General features: G+C 45.4%; 1 protein-coding gene across 3 annotated transcripts in view; it reads right to left on the bottom strand.

The window, feature by feature from the left end:
- Positions 1-24,258, bottom strand: part of LOC137666799 (uncharacterized) — a 61,667-nt gene that overhangs the window by 32,976 nt on the left and 4,433 nt on the right. For all 3 annotated transcript variants that reach the window (XM_068407044.1, XM_068407052.1, XM_068407060.1), the window contains exons 2-3: positions 9,684-9,759; positions 7,919-8,409 (exon numbers count right to left, since the gene is read on the bottom strand). In XM_068407044.1, coding sequence (XP_068263145.1) covers positions 7,919-8,409; positions 9,684-9,759 — 567 coding nt within the window. The remainder of the gene's footprint in view (positions 1-7,918; positions 8,410-9,683; positions 9,760-24,258) is intronic.

The raw sequence follows: 24,258 nt of genomic DNA, 5'->3' as shown, positions 1-24,258 counted from the left end.
TTGGCTTTAACCTCAGTCTTGTAATTTACTGCCACTGGTGCCAGGTGCTATTATTGTCCCTTTGGGAATCTTAATACAACAAAATGACTCTCTCTAGCTCTGTCTCCACCCATTCTTACTCTCCTCTTCCCCTTCCTATCCCACAGATCTCTCTTGCCTTCAACACATACTCTCCCAATCTTTAGCCACATCTAATTTCCTTCCCTCATCTTCCTTTTCCTCAACCAAGCTCTCTGGTACACTCCAAATCACCCTCACCAACCTAATCCCCACTCTCTTTCATGATTCAAAGCAGCACCTCAAGGAACCAGGTTTCAGATGTTTCAGCAGATGTTCTAGCTACTGCCTCATGCTTGAAAACAGACCAGGTGGTACTTAGGTCCCATGATAGTCCAAATAGTTACATTCACCAACATGCAAGCTTCCAGGCAAAGGCGGCAAAGTTGCATGGCCAGATACCCAGGGAAGAAGAGATAGGTAAGTATTTTCAGGCAGAAGTAGTCACATAGTGGCTCACTTGTCCATCTTCCCCCTGAACTGTTGTGCCTTTGCATGTGTTATAAAACCAGATGAAAAATGCACTCAGACAAAACAGGAAGGGAGGGATTAAGGGAGAAGAGCAGAAGTGTTTGGCCCTAGGAATGGACAAGCCAACACACTCTGTACCAGAGCTGATGCAATGGTGGAAGAGGGCCAAGGAGAGATGCGTGATCAGAATGAAAGTCTGCTAGCAGCACACCTGAAAGGTGAGCATAGTATCAACGGATGTCATGGGGTAGGACAGAATTGGAGCAGGTGTGCACAGAAACTAATTCTGTATCTCCACGATGTACAGAGAACATAGATTCTCATGGAGAAGCTGTTGATGTACAGGCTGGATCAGCAGACAGCAAGGTGAAATGAAAACTTGGTGAATGGCCGAGCTCAGAGGGTTGTGATCAATGGCACAAAGTCTAGTTGGAGGCCAGTAATTAGTGACATACCCTAGGGGTCAATATTGGATCCAGTTCTGTTCAACATCTTCATTAACGATCTGGATGATGAGGCAAAGTGTACCCTCAGCAAGTTTGCTGATGACACAAATCTGAGAGGAGTGGCTGGTACACCAGAGGGTTGTGCTGCCATCCAGAGAGACCTTGACAGGCTGGAGAAATGGGCTGACAGGATGCACATGAAGTTCAGAAAAGGGAAGTGCAAAGTCTTGCATCTGGGGAGGAACAACCCCAAGCACAAGTATATGCTGGGGGCCACCCAGCTGGAAAGCAGCTTTGTAGAAAAGAATCTCGGGGTCCTGGTGGACACCAGACTGAACATAAGCCAGCAATGTGCTCTTGCTGCAAAGAAGGTAAATGGTATCCTTGGCTGCATAGGAGGAATGTTGCCAGCTGGTTGAGGGAGGTGATCCTTCCCCTCTACTCTGCACTGGTGAGGCCACACCTGGAGTACTGTGTCCAGTTCCGGGTTCCCCAATACAAGAGCAACATGGAGGTACTGGAAAGAGACCAACAGAGGGCCACAAAGATGATTAAGGGACTGAAGCATCTCTCCTATGAGGAGAGACAGAGAGCTGTGACTGTTCAGCCTGGAGAAGAGAAGGCTCAGGGGGACCTTATAGTTGTGTACAAATATCTGAAGGCAGGATGGAACCTGGTGCTTTTCAGTGGTGCCCAGTGCCAGGACCAGGGGCAATGGGCACAAACTGAAACACAGGAGAATGTTTCCTCTGAACATCAGGAATCACTTTTACTGTGAAGGTGACTCAGCACTGGCACAAGTTACCCAGGGAGGTTGTGGAGTCTCCATCCTTGGAGATATTCAAAAGCCATCTGGACATGGCCCTAGGAACCAGCTCCAGGTGACCCTCCTTGAGCAGAGGGGTTGGACAAGATGACCTCCAGAGCTCCCTTCTAACCTCAGCCACTCTGTGAGAATGCTCTAACCTCTGTCATGCTGATGGATGCTGAAAGTTTAGGAATAAGACTAGATTATCCCACCTGCCTTGCCCTTGGCATTTACAAGCTGGCAACATGGCAGCAGGTGAGACTAACCATCAGTGGAGTGAAGACATAGTCCACTTACTTGCCACCTTCAGGAAAGAAGAGGAACTCATTACCCTTTCTAGGAAGCAGCTAGGCCAAGTTCTACACTCTTATGCTCTGATTCATCCAGCCCCAGCAGCACACAGGCACTTCCATTACAGCATGTTTTTGCAGGGATTAGATAACCATCCAGGGAACACTCAAGGGACACAGAGAAAGAGACAGATATCTGCTTCGTGGCAGTCATAATTGCCTCCTTGGGGCAGGGTGTGGTTCCTCATGCCTTCCCTTACTATTGAGTCTCTCTCTGCCTCCCAGACAGCACCCTCCTTCCCACCCTCTCTCTGCCACTGTCAGACTACAAGTGCCTTAATCAGCAAACCAGACATCAGCTGGGTGGCACTGAGTGGAAGAGTCTTTATAACAGACAATCCAGAAGACAACATCTCCTCTGCTCCTCCAAAGGTGCAAAGAATGAGACACCTCTACCATGCTGCATCACCCACTCATGTGGTACATCTCTAGAGTCCCAGAGCCTCCTCCCACAGAACTGCATCCTTGCAGGCAAGTAGACCAGACAATCTAATCAATCATTTTCAGCCCCAAACTTTCTCATGCTAGGATTGCCTCACAGAAGCCAGGCATAGCATTTGTTTCACTGGCTACTTCAGTGCCAAATGCTGGCAGGGGTGAGATAGACAGGGGCTCCTGTACTAGAAGAACAGCTGCTGTAAAATATTTCTGTGGGTAAAAAATAAAAGCAAAATTGCAGGAGGTTACCAGAAGCAGGATTTCTCATTCCGTAATAGCGCAATCGGTTTCTGCAACAGTTTCCTTACTATATTGCTTCAACAAGCGCTCTACTGCACCCAGGGACAAAGAACTGCTATGGCCCAACTTTTCACACCTGGGAGAGACAAGTTCTGGCACTGGGCCCCTTAGGAAATGGTGTAAGCTGTTACCCTCAGCACAGGCCCCTGAGCTCCGCTCAGTCACTCTGGGGAGCGAGGCTCAGGGCAGAGACAGTGATCAAACTACCACCAGCACCAGCAGTGGGTTTTCCGGCACCCCCTCAGCACAGAGGCAAGCTCAGACGGGCAGACAGATGATAACAATTTCCAGGAACTGACAAGGCCTGGATGCAAATAGGAGGCCAAGAGGTGAAAAGGACTCAGGAGCTCACACATTCTCTATCTGGAAGCTATTTGTCAAGTCCTGGAGAGACAGGCAAGGGCAAAGCCCAGCTGCGCTAAGGATATGGAAATCTTACCCTGGAGCCACTAGCAGCCCAAAGCCCAGACCCCAGCATGCCAGCGGTCACTCACTGGTCCTTGGTCAAGTGTGGCGAGTGCCATCCTGCAAACCGTATCAGCCCAAAGAAAGCTCTCAGTGCCAATCGCCCCACCAGGCCCAGTCCAACCAAAATGCCAGTATTCCAATATTCAGCAGAAGGGCTGTTTGGCTTAAGATTACACAGCTAAGCCCAGATCAGGGCTCACACTGTACCCAGGCCACTTTCAGTGTCAAGCCAAGATAAAGTTCCGCTCACCCGTCGTGCACTAGAACTACTCACCCACCAAAAGGGTGCAGTGTCTGCAGTGACAAATACAATGTTAGCACATGATGTGTTTTTTCTCTTCTGTGCTGGCCTTTTTCATCCCAGCATCTTAAAGCATTTTAGATAATGCATCAAGCCTCCATAAGACAATGGTATTGATATTATCTACTCATACATGCAAGCAAACCATGGCAGAAAGGTTTCACAACTTGCTCAGAACTACCTAGTGACTTTGTAGCATAACTGGAAATACATACTTTAAAACAATGCTTTCCTTACCAGCCACCTACCCACACATAAATGAGGACATTTTGGATTGCTTGTCATGCCAACCCAAAGCTGCTCTCCTCCAAGAGAGATCTCTTATGATCTCTCTCACTGCAAATGCTACACTCTTGACTTCTCAAGCTGCTGAAAGATTTCAAAGAAGCTCCAGCCAGTCCCACTAAGCAGCACAGGAGGATGGACCCTTTACTTCCTCTCTATCTGTTTACACAATGTGCCAAGACCAATTAGTCTCATCCCCTGGGAACGAGCTCAGCAGCTCCAAGGAGTCTTTGTGACACCCTGGACTTCCTTACACCTCAGCTGACCCTTGTGTCCCTGTGAGCCATCAAAGGATGTCTCTGTTCTCCTTGACCTCACGCTCTCAGTATTGCCAAAAAAAAGCCAGATCTGCTGAGGTTAACAGGGTGGCAGCAGCCACAGTCTTTCTAGGACACGCACAGCCTTCATTAAATAGCAAGTGGCTGGCAGCAGGGCCAGCATGTAATGACGTTGCTGTCCAAGGACCACGATCAAGGGGTGGCTGGGAGAGTGCATTCACTGCAGCAACACGGGTGTCTGCACGAGCCAGGGTATTTCTGCCCAATTAGGGGAAAGAAAGGAAGAAGCCTTCTGAGCTAATTTTCTAGTCCTTTGGAGGAGTGAAGAAAAGCGTGCATTGAATTGCCCTCACACAGCCTCAATAAGGAAGAGGCTGGGTGGCCAGCTGACCAGCCAGCCAGGGTGGGAAATACACCTGCCAACTGTCCAAACTCATCTCTGAGGCACAAAAGGGCAGAATTACACTGCCCTGTGAAGCTGGAAAGGCATGGCCTGGCACCTAAACAGAACAGGACTTTTTAAACCTGCTCCTGTGCAGCCGTTCCTGCTGAGGGAGGCTGAACAGAAACACCCAGATGATGGAAACTTCCATTTCTCCACAGGCCATGAAGGTAGAAGCACAGCAATTCCCTAACCCCTTAAAAGCACTCAGATTGCCCCCAACCCACTTGTGTCTCCCAAATTTGCTCCCCTTCCTTACCAAAAGGCACCAAGTCCATAGAACACAGGAAGACATTTGGACACCACATACCACTGATCCATAGCCTTCCTGCAAAAGCTGCCTTATCTGTTCAACCCTAAGAATAGCTTAAGCATCCCAACACAGAGCCGCTCCACACCACAACTCTCTGGACCAATTTTCCATCACCATCCAACATAAACAGGATTTGATGCACAGGCAAAGCAGTCAGCATCTCTTCATCCACCCTTGAGTAACCCATACCACATCATGCACCCAAAAGTGTCGTCTTGTCTGAGAACACATTTGCTTCTGACACAAATTAATCTTGATTGATACTCTGTCATCTGTCAGCTCCACAGAGATACAGGAATGGGAACTAAGGCTCAGGGACAAGTGTGAAAACCACATCTGCTGCTCAAAAAAGTTTCCATCTGATCAAGATCCAGGGGAAGTTTAGATTGGATATCAGGAAAAATTTCTTCACCAAAAGGGTTGCCAAGCACTGGAACAGGCTTCCCAGGGAAGTGGTTGAGTCACCATCCCTGGAGGTATTTAAAAGATGTGTAGATGCGGTGCTTAGGGACATGGTTTAGTGGTGGACTTGGCAGTGCTAGGTTAACGGTTAGACTTTATGATCTTAAATGTCTTTTCCAACCTAAACGATTCTATGATTCTATTTTTTTCAGCTGTATTCTCATGGGCAAGCACATAATAGTAAGGATAAGAATCACAAAGCAAGAACAGCTTGATGTTCAGAGCTCAGATGAAGCCTTAGAGTGGCCAGTTTAATATTATCATTCCTCATTTGCATTGTGTACTGACTAAAAAACACATGATGCCAAGTCCTGCCCAGGCAGTTAAGAGACATTTTTGCTGGAGAATGAAAACAGAACAAGAAACACACACCCTGGTCCCATTTGACAGGTGGGGAATGGAAGTACTGAGGAAGGCTTTCCCAGCTTCATACAAGGATTTTGTGGCAGAACTCAAAACAAAACCCATATTTCAGATCACTGTCCTAAGAAATGAGATCACTGATTTTAGCTAAGTTGATGGGAATCCAAACGTCAGTAGAAGACTGAATCTACACCATTATTGTTATTTCTATCATGATTTTTGTAGCAGAAAGAGGTACAGGTACAAGCAAGAAGTCATCATAAAGCTTCAAGATGTTACTGCTTGAAAATTAACCAATTAAAGCTATAAAAATAATACCAGTGACCAACTACTGTTACGATATTCAGGCTGCATCTCACTTTGCAGTTTCCCCCCGCCCAAAAAAGTACACTTTTAAATTAAAACCACTAGCTGAATATACTTTCTTTATAAGAGGGATTCCACAACCTAGAAGCGTTAATGACATCTACAGTAAAAATGTTATTTAACAAACACTCCCTCCCCGCCTCCACTCCAGATTTCAACTTCTTTTGCAAAAATCTTTGCCACAATTAATCCAGAAGTGTAGAGAGCAGATGGACTAGGAAGCAAATCGTTCTCACAAGGTGTCCCAGAAAAAAAACACAAGTTTGGAAAGTTTATTTAAATTAGCCCCTAACCTTCACCAACACACTCCCAAACACACTGCTGAAAGGAACTTAAGGCAGAGCAGGTAGGTGCTATGCCTGGGATCCAAATCAGAGAAAGCACCTGGGCCAACCATTTCTCCATCTACTTACATGCACTCTGAAAAAAAGAAAGCTGGGCACAGGCTTACCAGCTTTCTTCTGCTCTCATTAGGATGTAAGACTAATTAAAGTCTGTCAGTATCAGTATAAGATCTGGGTGATGTGAAATGCAAGACTGGGCCTTTTGAATGCTCTGAGCAGAAACTTGGCTAGAAGGGCAAAGAGGGGGTGAGGAAAACTGCACTGAAACCACAAGTCTCTATTATGTATTCATGGAATGTATGCTGCCAGCAGGACTGAGAACAAGCAGCAATGTAATGGGGAAATGGAGGGGTCTCACTTTTATAGTTCTTGGAAAATAAATACATAATCCTTTCTTTTAGTGAGTCCATCTTTTAGGCTCAAAGGAGGTGGTGTTAGTGAGGTTAAAACTAGTACATCCAACCAGAGGCAGTGAAATTCTTCCCTAATGAGAGGAAATTCAGAACTGAAAATACCTGTCTTTAACTTACTGCAATTTACCAGGCTCAGCAGACATCTGCAGATACTCTTTCAAACTGACACTACACCAGTGCAAGAAGAAAAACAAATAAGGAAGAGCAAGCTGAAACACTAACTCTACAGCAACACCTTCTGAAAGAGAGGCACCAGATGGGCGCTGCGCAGGGCAGCCCACCCCCCAGTACTAGGCACGCCCCATTTCCCAGACTCTGCAGAGATGAGGCAAACTCCTAGCATTTACACACCTCAATCCCAGGCCACTACAAAAGTCCTGCAAAATCAAGAGTAACTGCATCTAGAGCAAACTGTAAACAGTTTGTATTTGTAAAGGGTTAAGAAGGTAAAAAGCAATGTTTTACATTGCTGTAAAACTCCTACTAGGCATAAAGAGACCTGGGCCCCAAGGAGGTTAACAAGTGTGGAAATACCTATTGTCATCAAGTCTACAACCACTTTTATCACAAAGGCATTTCTTTATACATCCCTAAACAATTAATTTATTTTGGAGTACATGGTATGGGTCAGATCACAGCAGCAGGGGTAACTTGACAAAAGTGAACTCCAGTGATTTTGTTCCTGTGCCATGCAATGCACCAGACAGTATGGGTGCCACCTTCCTAACAGGGGTAGCAAGAGCTACAGCCTTGTAGCTGTACTACAAGTACAGCCCAACTGCAGCAAGAGCCACTCAAGCAGCAGTGGCTTTACCTCTCAAGAGAGGTATCTACACTTACGTCTAGTTTATCCTAGACAGACAGCAGAAGTACCAATTATGCCCCTGAAGACATGATCACAAGAAGCAGCCTTGTGAGTTTACTGAACCCTGCCTCAATAACCCTTTTCAGTCTTTGCTTACAACACCTTCTCTCAAGTGATGCTGCTTTCCTCATATGAGGTTCTGCCTTACCTGCTGCATTTTTTCCAGGTCAAGGCTGGGCCTGCTGACCTTATCCCCGTACCCTTGTCGATGTCTCTTACAAGGCATGACTTGCTCAAGGCCCGCCCCGACGCTTGTGAAGATTAAAGGTCTGGAGACTGGGCTCCGCACCAGGGGTTGGAGTCTCTTGGGAGGGGAGGCACTGAACAGCACGGGGCTTGGGCTGGCGTGCACGCCATCGGCCTGCTCTGCCACAGGCCGGAAGGACATTGTGCACAAGTTCTTCACTTCTTCGTCGCTGGAGGAGGTGTTGTTGCTGTCGCTGCAGCAGGCAAGCCTGCTGACCTGGGACCACTTCCGCTTCTCAGCGGCAAACTCTCGGTTGATGCGCTCCAGCTCCTCTTCTGAGCTGTGGCGGTCAAGGCTGGCATGGAAGAGGGCCCGAACCTTGCAGCATTGGTTCTCCTGATTCTGGAGCTGGTTGGTGGCCAGAGGGGTCAAGGTACAATTGCGTCTTCTCTCTGGTGGAAGGAGGAGATAGAGGAGTGGCACAGCAGATCGTCCTACGCCCTAATAAACTGGGCCTGCCTTCTCCTGACCTCTTTTTTTTTAATCTCCTCCCAAGTAAACTGTTTTACCACCTTTTCTTCCCCAGAAGAAACACCCCCCGTCTGAATGCTTCCCTTTGGAAGTTTCCAGATCTTTGGTTAGACCAGACTGCTAGACACCCCCTTGCAAACTGTCACCTGGAAGTCTAGTTGCAGGGCAAGAACATGGACCTGCCACCCACCTCATCCCCTGAATGTGGAGAAGACATGATCTTACAAATGTGTCATTAGGCACTTGCCTCTAACTAAAAACATTAGGTTCTAGTGACCAGTTCTCAGGGCAGAGGTGGCAAGTAAGTTACATTATTCTAAGCAGAACATCTGTGGCTCAAATAACAGAGATCTGGTTTCTGGAGGTAGAAGCCCTCTTTCTATTACAAGGCTTGTCATAGAAGAGAGCCTGCCTTCAGCCATAAGCTGGGCACATTTTACCTCTTCTGCTGAGCTCTTTCTATGTTAAGCATGTGGAGCAGGGATTTGAATTTCAACAGGACATGTCCTGTGGGTCAAGAATTTAACTACTTCTGCCTTTGCATAAGAATCCACTTGAATTTAGCTAAACAACAACAAAACACAGGGCATGCACAAATAGCAGAGACTTAGCACAGCTCAACAGATGCATTTACTACAGATTTCACCTGCAGCTCTAAGCTGCTTCATACCAGGTCCAAAAACAATAGCAGAGCACGTGTCTCTCCTCTATGAAAGACCTTCAGCTAGATTCAAGAATAGGGCTGCCCAATACCAACACTACAGGAGGAAGGGAGTGAGCTAATCAGACAGTGAGTCCAGGGGAATGAGGAAAGTGAAGGTCAAAACTTGAAATGGCAAGGAAGAGGAAACCTAGAACAAAGATCACACAGGTGTACAAGCATGGAATAGAAGATAAATTTTTAATCCCAGCTCTGCTGCAAGCCCAATTGTAGACCTTCGCTGCCCCACATCTGCAGCACTGCAGCCCTAACATGTGGTTAACAATGTATATCTCTGGTAAGAAAAGTGCAACTGCAACATCTGATAACACCAGCTTCTCCCTGTGAGGTCCCAAAGACTTCAAGGTAACTGATTTAATGCATCTGGTTGTGGTACATTGGGGACAGAGCAGGAGGCAATTCCAAGAGCACAAGTGAAAAGCAAAATGGACTTCAGCTGTAGCAACCCAGGACCCTCCTATCTCATCCCTTTACCTCTGTCGATCTGAGCAAGTTCCTGGTTCTCTCCCTCAGAGTCGTCGCTGTCCTCATCACTTGGGGGGTAGGAGATCTAGGGGGTAAGGAGAAAGAAAAGGCTTCATCATAAGCACTGAACATTGCCCTGCTGCTGCCCAAACCACTTCCCCCACCCTCCCCCTCATATCCTGCAGGCATCCACTCCACCTAACCACACACACCCGGCCGTAGCACCTCCCTGTATACACATCTTCATCTCCCAGCCTCAAACTCCCATCATAACCTCTTACTTGCAGCAACACGAAACACACAGCCTACCACTACTTCCACCTTACTGCACTGCCAACTCTCCCAAGTACAACGAACATACCCTGCCCTTAGCTCCCCAGACACCCAGCTTATAACCATCATGGCCTACCACATCCACATCATGTGGACAACTGCATCTCCAAAACCCACTGCTGAAATAAAGACACATCCTGTCAACAGCACTATCATCTTGCAAGGCACCCACAAATGGAAGTGGCATGTTAACTTTAGCTGTCCTATGTATGTATCCACACTTCCCCCTTGACGGCACACACACATAAGCCACCAAAGAACAGACTCATCTTGCTTTCCTACAGAACAATTCTGAAGAATGTAATAGAAATAAAAGAAACAAAGGCAAACAATAACATTATGCTGTCCCCACCAGCACAGAATCCTACAGTACCATTGAACACCCTTAAAAGCTCCAAGAGTAATGACAATTCACATATTTTGTCCATCAGGAATTTTCAGGAACATTTTCTCTGGTCAGCCAACGGACTTCACCAAACCACTTGCTGTATACCCAAATACTCGCTTACTCAAAACATGTTCAAACACTGAACAAACTTGGTAGTTGCCTCTCAAGAAGGGCTGAGAGATCTGAAACCAAGCTTTTATAGGTCAGATAGGAGACTCAGCAGCAGTGGAACCTACGCAGAGGAAACCCTACCTACCTTGTTCCTAAAGTGACTTTTGTTCTTTTGCATAGAGCATACCTGGAAGTTATTAGATCAAGTCTCTGAGCTATGCAGCTTAGTATGCATCTCTGGCAATGGCCAAAACCAAATGAGTCAAAGGAAAATGCAATACTTCAAAAGAAACTTTTATAAGAGACAGTTCTGGAATAACATGATCACTGCAAGATGAGCTTTATTATTCCTTACACCTTTTTACTCAGAATAGCAACAAACATTCCCATCATTCTTAGCAGAGTCTCATAAGCTACTGGCCCACAAGAGAATCCAACAGCAATAGGTTTCAAAAGGTTACATGCTGTGTTTCCATTTTAAAAGTGTCTGATGTGCTGTGCTTGACTGTTATAGAAGATGAGGCAGCATGCAACCATTAGGCTGATATGGACCCATTTCACCTCCACCACCATTCCTAGGGAAACATCCTTGGAGTGTTTCAGCCTTCCAGAGACCCAGAAGAGCAACTACATTTAACTCTGTGCCTATGAAAGGCACATACAGCTGATGCAGAGAAACAGGAATAGTGGAAAAATTCTGACCGATACTGAAATTGACAGCTATTAAGTTAACACACCTATTTTGTGACCGTCGTCCAGGATTGTGTTTAATGGTTTGTTCCCCCAAAAGCCTGTTGCCACCTTTTTTCTCCTCCTTTCTTAAAGCTACCTTTTGCCCTTCTATATTTATATTGCCTTTTAAGAAATCAGAAAATATTTTCCTTCCTTGCTAGTCTTTAAACTACTTTCCCAACTGCCAAATGATGAATGGGGAAAGTAGCACAGATTTATGCCCATTGCTGATATTCTTGAAGTAAATGCAGGGGGTTGTTTTTCCCACCACAACTACAATTTTCTTGTACATATTCACACACATGCATCATTTAATAAAGGCAGCTGGCACTGAGGAACACTGCCAAATTAACAGACTTCTAGTTGTCCCCAGAACAGGTATAATACCTTGTTTGTGCCATGGTAGTTCATAGAGGGGACAGCTGACACTGAGGTGCCATTGTGCTAGCTGCTGTACAGACAGACAGTGGTCCTGTCTTCGTTACAAAAGCTAAGGCTCCAATTCTAACTTGAGAGGTACTGACCTTAGTCTGTGGCTCATTCCCCACATAAAAACCTTTCATTTGGATGTAGCAGGGTTTTCAGTGAGGTTTAATGGCTCTGTGTGGGAAACCTATAAGCTACAGTTCTTGTACTATGCAAATATCAATACATGGCGTGGTGCTGCTTCCAAAAAAGAGGCAATGACATCTAGCACATGCAGGTCAAAGAGCTACTGCACAGCGTCACTGGCTTGAGATGCTTAAGATAGGAGTTGGATTTGAGTCAATGATTGACATTTTGAAGGCCTTTGTGTTTACCAGTCCTGGGCTTCCAAAATATTCACTCCTCCCTGTACATCTGCAATTTTGCCAGCCCGTAGTCTCATATGGGTAACTCTCCTCTGTTAAGTCCTCCCCAGTCCCACAGGCAGCTCAAGACTAATCCCCTGTGAGTTGCCTCAAATACTCCTCTAGAGGCTTTGCTCAGAGCACCTGTGAGAGAAGAAAAACGTCTTTCAAACAAGAAGATCCTGAGTCTGTGGATTTGGTCCCATAGTATTTCCCAAAGAAATTAAAGTGCTAGGACAATACGAAAGGCTTCATGGAAAAGAGGGGCTCCCAGTATTGCTAATAATCCTCCAGGTTCTAGTCATGGAAAAGTAAGCCCCCTTTCTTCTAGAATCAACTAGAATTTTTATGAGCAACATATCAAGTGCTTTTCAGAATCAAGGCAATTACAGACACATATTGAGCCACTCTTCCTGACACCCACCTTTTCTTTTGGAAGAGCATACCAGTAGCACATTTCTCCCAACACTCAGACTTGGTTTCTCCCATTACTCCCACTAGTTTATTATGCCCTTGTTCTAGAAAATACCCTCGGAAATTAGAATATTTTCACCATTACATCACAGGCTAACCACAAAAAAAAAAGCCTTAAAATCCAGCAACTGTGCATTTTATGCATAAATGAAGTAAACAGATAAGACTCAGAAGTCACACTGCCTCTGATGTCCCATGACCTGCACTGTCTTTCAGAAGTCCTGTCATCTCTGATTTCGTATGGGTTACATACATGCAAATACACTCCTGCTTGGTCTTTACATTTTTCAATCATTTTCCCCCCATTTGTCATTTAGCAAGGTCTTCTGTTTTAGTAATTTTACTTTCTTGTTTTATTAGTACATCCTTCCACAAATTGTATTCTGGTTGTGGGAACTGAAGTCTCCCAAGCTTCTATGTATGAGACCCTAGCTGCCATGTTCCCTAACATAGAACCATCATTCACAGCAGACTAGCGATTACTCTTACAGAGCTCAAATTTTACACATGAAACTCCTTGCCATAATATACCACTCAGGCAAAGATTAATGGAAGATCAAAAAAAAGGACTGTCTGTCTGTAGGGATAACAAGAATTTCCAGAAACTATAAAGATACAGAGAAGCAAAGACTAATGCTCTGATTAGTTGGAGATAAATGCTGTCTCCCTTGACTCTTCCCTAGCTTTAACAATAACACTGTCCTCTCTTCAAAAGCATTCCACTAAACACAGCAGTATTGTGTTCAGGCCTCCAGCCTCCTTGCACAGTCCCTGTCTTATATTAGCCACAGATTTACTTTTGTCTGAGGCAGCACAGCCTTGTTTGCCTCACAAACTCAGAATTGTGGCACTGCAATAACAGAAAACTTGATCTCCATGTCAAAAATCCCACTAGATCATGGCTTCATTCACAGCATACAAATCACAGAACTGTTTAGATTGGAAGAGACCTTTTGGTATCATCTAGCCCAAGCCCTTGCTCAAGCTGAGTCAGCTAGAACAGGCTGCCCAGGACTGTGCCCAGTACGCTCTGTACCTTAATGTGCAAAATTAAAGAGAAGAAAATCTCTAATTCACATAGATGTGTGAATGTTTACAAACCAGGGTGCAAAACAAGCCAGAAAACAAAGGATGGGTACTCATCCACCCTCCAGTCTTTCTTCAGGAAATGGATCAGATCTGAAGTTCAAAGACAGCAGCCTCCTGTTGATGAGGATCTCAGTCTTACCCCAGGTCCTTCAGCTCCAGCACCAGACATGCATTTTGTCAGCCTAATGACTCCTACCATGCCAGATGGAAACATGGACAAACTTCCCCATGCATTTGATTTTGCATCAATCTCCAGTAAGGAAAGATGGGTTTATGAAGATTAACCAGATGGTATTTAAGGAGAATTGAGTGTAAAGCTTATAACTTTGAGGGAGACTGAACATGAAAGACAAACTAGCAGATAGAAGAAAAACCTACAGACAGAGAAAAATCTTTGCCTCTCTCATCACAGTACTGCTTGTCAACTGAGTAATGATAGCTAGCTGCAGCCAGAACTGCCCAGGTTCAGTCACCCTTAAGAGTCTAAAGCCCTGAAATACACCAGACAATAAAAAAACCCCACCCTCTTAAAGTGAAGTTCCTCTTGGTTTTGCTTACAGAAGAGAAATTAACCTGCTATCATATGATCAAAAGTGATTACATTAAGAATCATCTGGGACCTTACAAAAGAGAAGGGAATCTCACTTCTAAGGCAGAACAAATCTCTCCAAACAAGCTTCACTTAATGGCTGTATTGTCCTAAAAAACTAAAACACCAACAGGGTGGTTTGGTGCAGTGGAGGGTGTGTGTGTGTGAGAAGCAGACAAGACAAGGATACAACTGACCACAGGCAAACCCTCGTTCCCAGACTGAATCAAGAATGAATACAGGCTGGAGGGCATCGTTCCCAATCGCCCTCTGGGAGGGAGGGAGTTTACCTCCAGGGAGGTGGCTTCCCTGGCAGAAGCCAATGCTGCCTGTGCTGCCGCATATAAGGCTGTTTGTGACACAGGCTCGTTCACTTGAGCCCTGGCACTCCAGTAAAGCCCCTTCCATGTGCCCTGGAAAGAGACTTTGCTGAGTCGTCTGTCTCACTGTTTCCTGGCACAAAAGCAGAAGGGGATGAGCAGCTCACCATGACTACTGATATCTCTGCTATGGGGAACTGATTTCCATTTCCCCAGACTGAAGAAATGAAACCTGTGCTCACTTATCTTCTCCCTGCCACACTGCCTACAGAACAGCTGCTAGAGCCATGGGCACCTTACAGCACAGGGCTCTGCTGCCGTCTCTTCTCCTTCCCAACTGCTTGGCTTTAGTAAAAACATTTTACTAAATTTCCCCACTGTTATTTTTCCAGGTCAACAATTGCTGTAGTTGCCATGGAACACAGTCTGATCTTGAATGAGGGAGGTGCCATCCTCTCAATTATAAGAAACACTGAATTAGAGAGAGTGGTAAAACAAAAGAGATTATGAGACACTGAAAGGCAGTTCTGAGCCATGGAACAACATGAGGAAGGAAGGAAGGAGTGAGTCAAACAAACCTTCAACCTAACATCTAACTCCTCTCCCAAGTTCTCCTTTAAATTTTATTTTAGAGATATTCAGCATTACAGGGACAATTTATGCTAGTAAAAGAGGCTGTAATGCTTGCTCTCTCCTCAAGAAAAGCAGCAGTTATAGATTAGAGGAAAGGTTCAGTTCAGTCTTCAAACATCTACAAGTGAAGTATGGCTGCCCAGACCAGATCTGGGTTTTACAGCTGGGGTCCTTCAACAGCTAAACTTCCAGCCAGAACAGTCCTCATTTGGAAAAGCTTTCTAAAGTATTTTTTTCCATTGTTATTATTATTTTCCTTTTTCATTTTCATAATAGCTCTGCCTCCAAACCCCTTTCTCCATTTCCTTGCAAATGGCTACAATTCAAACCCAGAGTTCATAACCCTTGAACATTGTCCTGCTTGACAGAGCAGCTGTCTGGCTGAGTCAGTGAAAGCAGTGATGGGCCAGTGGGACATAGCCCTCCTGTAGGGCCTTGTTTTCCAGGCCTGCCCCATGCCAAAGACAGCAAAATTCCTATTTTTTGTAGGAATGCTGCACATTTAGTCAGACACATCATCTTCTGCATGGATCTAGAGTCTAGTTAAACATCGGTGGTTTCACAGATTTGAGGGAGGCAGAGTGTCACTCCAGGTAGCCGAGTCCACAACGTTTTAACAATACAGATGTCATTTTGATGCCATCTGCCTGTCACAGACACAGGCAAACATGGTGACTGGCAACTCTCAGGGTGCAAGTTGTGGGAGTCATTAACCAGAGAAAATGGAAACTGAGCTTCTGTTCTGAGGAACAATAACTGAACTTGATTTCCAGAAGCATGGGATTAAGTTGGGATACCTAGATCTTGAGAGGAAAACACTAGGCTTGCACAGAACAGTGAGGACAAGAGTGGTAGGTGGGTGCAGGGAGGTGCATGTGTGGTCCTCTTATTGTTTTAAATCCTCTCCCTCATCCTTCTGTAATTCCATGAACAAATTAATGTGTGTGTTTAACACACTGTTTGCACAGCAAGATTATGTTTATCTACCCTCTACAGCTCCTGGACAGAAGAAGTTACAACTGTGGCCAAACCTGACTAGAAGTACAAAGATGACAATGCACTGCCCTAGGCTTGGGGATCCTCATTTGCAAGTGGAGTGAATCAGAGGACTCTACGCAGAAGCAAGTGCAGTGAGGCTGGCTTTAGCACTGGGAAGAGTAACAGAGACTGGTCAAAATATGGTTCATGCCAAACCCACAGAGCACAGCTGGACTCTGCACTCTCATCTGCCCCATATCAGTCCTCTTGCAGCAGCCAGAGGCTGCATCAAACCTCCTTTTCTAAATCTCCCCCTGCTCTTCCCAGGGCTAAGCTGAGATGATTTTGTAGGGGAAGACTAAAGATAAACACACCAGGGACTTTTGCAAAATAAAAACCCAGCAGGTCCTGATGCATCACCATTGCTTCAGAAAAGTACGGTATACAGTAACAAAGGTATGGTGCATGAACACATGGACTCCATAGTCACCAGAAACAGCAGGCATCTGATGTTCTCTGATCACAGGGAACTGAATGCAGCTGATACCTACAATTGAGCTCTGCTGTTTTACAACAGCTAGGGATCAGGTCTTACACACAAGTACCAGGTGAGCCACAGCAACAGCCTTTTCCATTGACTCGTATCCACCACGGGTCTGTTCTCAAAAGCTCTGGGTGAGTACTGTTAAAGAGCAAGACCAAGATCATCCTTTTAAATTCCACTCAGGATAAACCTCCAAAAGGCAGTACTTGCAAAGAGACTAGAACAGGCGCAGTTCTACCCAGCAGAGACCACTGGTACAGATACCCACATATATATGCACATGCTTCTCCCACCAGCCATCAGTCAAACTTGCATGGCAACAAAGGACACGGAGGGAATGCCAGCCACTAAAATAAGATACTTTAAAAAGCCTCCTAAGCAGAAGACACCCAGACTCTGGTCCTTAGCACCCAAAACACTCCAAATCTTAAACTGAACGGAGTTCTCTATTTATCCTCAGAGCCACTATGAGAACCAGATTCTCTTTGTATAAACATAGCTGCAGTTGTGTTTGGGGCCATGATTTAACAGGTCACAATGCCAGAAATTATAGATGGAATGAAGTCACTACAGCCCTCACTCAGCAGGTGGATGGGGTCTCATAACAAAGGTGTTACCACTGAAGTAGAGCCTTTAATCCTCCAGTTTCCTCCTTGCCTTCCCAGACCACTATGTTTTACCAAAGACGACTGCTTCTGCAGCATAGGAGCCAGGGAAATGCTGCAGCCCCATGCTGTGATATGTATCATCCTTTCTGGTAGAATGGATTTGATATGTATCATCCCTCTGGTAGAATTTTTACAAAATTCTCAAGCTATCCCTATGTTGTTAGCTGAAGAGGCTGGTTAAGGTTTATAGCTCCTACTATGGTGACAAAAAACATATGTTCCTCCAACTCCAGTTCTACCTGGAAGTGAAGCTTCCAGATATGCCACTTCACAGAAAGTCTCCTTCTCTCCTCCCACCACTCAGTTTCTGCTCAGTACAAATACCCAGCACCGTCTGGCCTCAGCCAGCCATCACCTGTGTGTGGATAGAGCCACACAATAAGTTTCTCTCCAGCTCTGTTATCACATCAGCAAAGCCATGAGTAGAGTAAGATACTTATGGTTAATTCATATCCAAGTTTCAAGTATTCTCTTGGAAAACTAGCATCCACCTGTTACCTTTCTCACCCTACACATAGAAACAGCATTTTACATACATAGTTCAGAAGGGAATTAGCAAAGAAAACAGTGGTAAAGTGTCAGGAAACATCCATCAGAAAGAAGCAGCAACCTACAAAAGGGTTCTGCTGCAAACAGATCCCTTCGCAAGGGAAGTCAACTCCTCTGACAGCTCACAGCATGGAGTCCTGCCATTCCCCTGGCTCTCACCCCACAGGAGCAGCATTATTCATCAGTGTTAACACCACAAAGCACAGCAGTCCAGAAAGACGAGAAGGAGCCTGAAGGATTAAAGACCTTCATTATGAGGCCTCATCCACCCTGCCTTAAGATACAGTGACTTAGCTCCATCTGTAATTTACAGCCCATTTGCTGCTGAACCTCAGCTCCAAACAGTCAGATTAAAAGTAGCACGATTTATAACAGGCTGACAACCCTCTCAGGCATAAGGGGAAGAGAATACAAGGGACACCTAGAACTAGAGAGGCACCTACAGCATAGCTAATCTTATCTGTAATGCATGGACTGAGAGAGCGGAGGATGGGAGATGGCTTCTCACATCTGTGCCAACCATTCCCGACTCACACCCCATCCCAAATGGCCTAGCTCAGTTACTACATTGCTGTGATGAGAAGAGGTCCCTTTGCACAGGCTAACTTCTCTGACAGTTTACAGCAACTCCCCAGCATTGCATGGGTCCCCTCTACCAGGGAAGTACAGCTGACAGCAGCTGGCATAAACAACACATCTGGTAACAGTTTTTCCATTCCCTCCTCAAAAGACCCAGAGAGGGCAACTGCCATTGCCCTGAGGTACTTCATTAGCTGAGGGGAAGCTGCCTGTGTTGGGAGACCTCACTCAACACTCACCTCTGCTCAGCCACAAAGAACTACATTAGCCAGATTTGCAAACACAAGGAACAACGCCTTACAGTCAGGCTGGAAAATGCATTTGGAGCACATGAGACATTTCAGGCTTCTCCTCTAAAAATCCCACATTAACCCTTCTGAGTCCAAGCGGACACGAGCTGTTTTACCGCTATGGATTTACATCAAACTTGTGTTTTATCATGGAGCAAGCCAGTAATACAGGATAATCCTTCAAGATCAGATCTTTGATCCATCTGGTCAGGCATCTTTAAAGTAAGAGTTAGGATCATGTAAAAACTTGCAACAGCTCTCACTGCACCAGTTCCTTTCCTGGTAGGCATTGTGCTATTCCAAGTGGTTCCTAGTTGGGAGAATCTGGCCAAAGGGGTGGTCTCTTCAGCTCACACATGGAGGGATGGGCTAGAGATGAGCGGCACAAAGACATAATTTGAATGTTTACTCTCTCCTCCAATACATGAGCCAGAAGGCACGTCATTAAATCAGTAAGAGGCAGGTTCTAAACAAATAACAGGTGATCCTTCAGCAACAAGTACTTAAGGTCTGAAACATTTTGCTACAGGATGTTCTGGATGGAAAGACCCTACATAGATTTGGTGCGGGGAAGTGGACAGATTTAGGTAAAAGAAGTCCACTGGGCTACTGATGCACAAACAGCACTTCTGTCTCAAGAAGTCCCCAAGAGCAAAGCATGAGCTGTTCTTATGGTCTCCCCTAGGTGCCCACCTCTGGCACCTGCAAAAGATAGGATACAGGGCAAAACAGACTATAGGTCTAACACAGAACAGGTGCTCTTAAGCCCCATTCATAGAAGCAGGCCACACAGGACATTTACTTGCAACGTCACAACACAAGGGGATGCACAGAACAAAACCGAACAGTGCTCTTGCAGATCTAACTCACCACAGATAGTTACTGAGGCAGTGTCCAAGCGCCACATACTAAATCAGCACCCCCACATACCATTTCAGGAGCAAGACAGGGGAAAAGTTGCATTGTGCTGCAGCCCTCTGCAAAATACCACTGAGAGGTTTCCCCAAGAATAGCTTGTTCTGTCCAAGCCAGAATAAAGGGTTTTCTATGAACAAAAATATATACATGGAAGCTGCTGATTTTTTTAAGCCTCTAAATTATTTCACTTCATATGCTCCACATCAAATATCACTGTTCTCTCCTGTGAATCACCCTTTAGCCAAAGAACTTTTATTTCTTCAGAATAACCAACTCCTAGGAATAAAGAAAAAAAATAAAAAAGAAAACCATGCACAGAAACAGTCTGGCTGCAGACAACTGTCTGGAACAACCACTTGGCTTTGTGTGTAATAACTGGGTGACAGGATATGGAAGGATTATTTTATATTTTCCCAGCTTACATCCTGACACTCTCAGCAAACTGGAGGATCTAGCTGCCTGTCTGGCACCCTTCCTCAAGATGGGAAATTCCCCGTTCAACCAAAGGAAATTTTCTTCTCATCTTATGCCCATGTAGAGCTTGGCAGATTGGGCCTCTGATGCCAAGAAGTAAGGACATCAGTGAAATAAAAAATAGCCTGCATCATGGAAACAATGCAACCACATTAGGAAGGAGTAAGATGAGACAGATTTCTGAACAAAACGAGTGCAAGGGGATAGGATCTTTATGCCATCAGCAACTTGAATTCTGTGATCTCCTTGAAATCAGTGGTTAAAACCAGGTTTGTAGGCCAGTCAAATCAATTAATCACATACCCAAGGCCAATTAATAGTTTGTTCCCCAGAAATGTCAGAAACCAAGGTCTGTCTACACTCATTGTGGATATTAATGAATATTGAGGTATTTGGGAGTACTTTATCCATGCATCTTCTGTCCTTTCATAAATCTGAATTCAGATAAGGACCATTTACCTTGTAGTCAGGCAACAAACCTCAGGTCAACCCATCCCTGAAATGGGAGACATGACCAATAAAAACCTCCTCAGGGTACTTAGGCACCAGCACTGGTTTCCTTTTCCTCAGAAGGTGTTTCCAGCCCTGAACTCTTAGGTCTTCTCATATAGGGCTGATGCTGGAACAAGGGTTGGGAGGTGATCCCAGGCAAAGCTATAAAGGGCTTTTCTCAGGTGCATTTGCTGGGTACAACCAACCAATCGAGTCATGCCAGTCCTGCACGATGGCAGCTCATTTGAGGAACAGAATCCACAGCTTCACAGTCTATCAAGCCTGAAGGACACCTCAACAGGTTTCACCACGTCTCCTCGCTGACAACACTCAGAAGGTGCATGCCAGTGGGGCACAGGTATCAATCTCCGTTCCCAGCACCACAGCTCAAGCCTTGGCAAGCTGAAGAGGCTCTGCAGCAGGACTTGATTTCTGCAGTGAGCCTAGATGGTGGGCTGGCTGGCTAAGAGTACTGGGGGAAGAGAGGGATGGAAACAAAGACTGGTCTACATGAGCTGCTTGCAAAGCTGATAGTCACTCACAGATCCTTCTTTGGGCTTTTAGCCCCTGCCACCCCCAGATGACATCCTGCCATGCTAACCCAGAACATCTAGGAAGACCCAGGATTTGATTATTGCACATGCAGCTATGTGGCAGCTTTGGTGCAAATCTTCCAAGCAAGATAATTTCTTACATCCAGGTGCGCTGGGAAGTTTCCATAAGTGTCCACAGTATTTCACCCTCCATGAAGCTATCAAGGCTGGACTAGAAAGACAACCATGTGAGCACATCACATGAGGTACCCACACAAGCATCCTCTGTTGTAGCATTCCCATTCTGCTAGGGCTGTCTCAAAGACAGAACAGCAGAAGTTCACCTGGCCGAGTGCTAGGTGTGCTGCAGTAATTACAGAAGAGGAAGAGAGACTACTCACCACGTAAGATCCATTCCCTCTGCCTCAGCCAGCTCCTGAGATGCCCCCAGCCTCAGAATGTCTGTCCTACAACTGAATAATTCAGTTGGATGAATATACTGAGGTACACATGAAGGCCAAGTCAGTGTCCAAACAGACCAGCCCACAGTAGGAAGGAGGTTATACTGGGTCTGAAAAGCAAGAACAACATAGCAAGAGAAGGGAGAAATGCCCAAGGCACCCTGAGCTGTCCACCCCCAAGGAGTGACCAAGCTGGACCAGAAGAAAACAGACTTGTTTGAACTGTGCTTCACCTGTGTGCCATGTCCCCACAACTTGGGCAGGCCTGTGCCCTGACTGGCACAGAGACAGCTCTGCATAGGTCACATTGGGCCATACGTCCTTTACATCAACTTTTAGGCCTGGGTCACAGCAGAGTTCATACTGCATAGGGAACACTTTCCGTGCAGATAAAGGTCACAACTAATTGGCTTTTCTCTAAATCCTTGTCTGGGTGTTCATGCTGAGGAGTTGTGGGTGGTGCTGGTGCCTATTCAAACACAGCTTAGCTGGCTGACTCTGCTGGTCAATGGTGGCGAGAGGATAAACAGGCTCTGCCCATGGCCACATATAACAGGTACTGCAGCAGAGGACAGCCCTGAGCACACACATACCTGTGATGCTGGTTGCTAGGAAAAGTTGGGTCACCCAGCAACTTGAGTCCCACTGAACAGGAGAGCAGGGGCTACAGATAAACGTGTGGGGGTAGGAGGGGTTGGTTCTGCCTCCACTGCAGGTGGGAGTGTGTTTCCCACTGAAAAGGGAATACAGCCCTTTGTTCCCATACTGAGGAATCAAACTAACATTTCTGTGACCCCAGGCATGCTCCAGAAACAGCCAGAGAAGCTGGCCAAACTGGCATGCTACAGCAGAATAGTGCCTTGCCCACCCACCACTCCAGAGATGTCCGAAGTGGATGCAAGCTTTGCTTTACTTTAAAAAAAAAGGTGAACCCACTGTTTTGCAAGAGACATAATTAAAATAAATGATGACCTGGGTCTGCTTTCTATTTTCACTTCAAATATAAGCTGTTTTCCTGCTCAGGAAAACTTTTACCATTCCAAACAGTGCAACATAAATTCAGGAGCTGTAAGATGGTGCATGACAGCAGGAAATGAAGTAGAACTGCACTGTCCAGGAAAGGAAAATGGATTAATCTGTTTTCACTGAAATGCAAAAGTTCAATACATAGTATTACATTTTCAGAATTCAATTTTTCATTTAAATAAAAATCAAGAATTGGGAAATACAAGGAAAAGTAATGAGATTTCTTTGTGACACTGGGGGGTGATTTTTTTTTTTTAATCTAGCCCATATTTTCATATCAGTCATGAACAGGGCCAGCTGAGAGGATGTCTCACTGAACTATCCCAATGTCAATGAACTTCCCATTATGCTGTATTTGCAATATCTGCTATTTGTCTGAAGTCCCACTCTCTGGAATTAAGTCATTACAGGAGATTATTGATGCTGGATGTCTACGCAGGAAAGATGACAACCCTTGAAGATTCAGACCTTAGAAGCCAAGTAGAAAGAACTGCAAACCTATTATTTTACAGTGCCTCAGGCAGAAGTATCAAAAACTTAAGGTTTCTGAGTGGCTGGGATTGCCTGTTCTATTCTTTGCCTTGGCTATGTATCTATTCACAGCATTTCTAATGCACTTACGTAATTTTAGTCCAAATGATCAGAAGCCTAACTTTAGGCATATTCATAGATACTCCACTAGCCAAAATTGTACTTACATACTTACATTCATGAAAGTACTTGTCCCCCTCCTGAGTGAGATTAAGACAAACCAGAAGCATCTAATGTTACCAGGTGTTAATAGGAGGAAAAGCAAAGCTTTGATGTAAGACAGAGTCCTCCACTAGAGGAATGAACCTCTTTGGTGGGAAGTGGTGAAAAAATCCATGAAGGAGAGAAAATCTTCACAGACCACAGAAGACAGACAAAGCTAAATTTTCACTGTGCCAAGCTGTCTTCAGCCAGCCTGAAGACCAGTGGCTGGCTGAGCACGTGACAAGCAGTCAGCCCAAAGAAAGAAGGAAATTAATCTGTCCTCATTCATACAAAGCATGAGCCCTTACACAGATCTTTGAAAGCACACCCACTGTGCATCAATAATAACGATGCTATTTCACTTTTTTTTGGTCTGAGGAGAAAAAATTTAAACAACACACTCCTGGCTCTGTTGAATAACCAGCTACCACTGGGACAGTGACTGCCTGTGAGCCTGAGGTTCACTTTGCACAGGCAACTGAGCACCCTTTATATAGGAAGGATCAGGATGATTCCCAGTCGCTCATCAGGGCCAGCCAGCCAGACCGGAGTCTCACAGCTGACTCGAGATGCAGATGCCAGCAGAAAATAACTGACATGACTTGCTGGTCCCCAGAAGTGTGTATGCACACATACAAGCTGCAAGGGTACGTGAAGAGAGCTGACACAGTGGCTTTGTTAGTGCCTAGTCCTCAGTTCCCTTGTAAGCAAGCATAAGGCTAAAATTACACAGCAGAGAAATGCAGTTCTCTGTCACCAGAACAGACTCACATATGGCTTCATTTTGTTGATCGACATTAAGGACATGACAAACATGTCTTAATTACCTCTGCCCAGG

This window comes from Nyctibius grandis, chromosome 1 (assembly GCF_013368605.1).
Source record: "Nyctibius grandis isolate bNycGra1 chromosome 1, bNycGra1.pri, whole genome shotgun sequence".
NCBI classification, from domain to species: Eukaryota; Metazoa; Chordata; class Aves; order Nyctibiiformes; family Nyctibiidae; genus Nyctibius; species Nyctibius grandis.
This window is presented reverse-complemented; position numbering and strand designations above follow the sequence as displayed.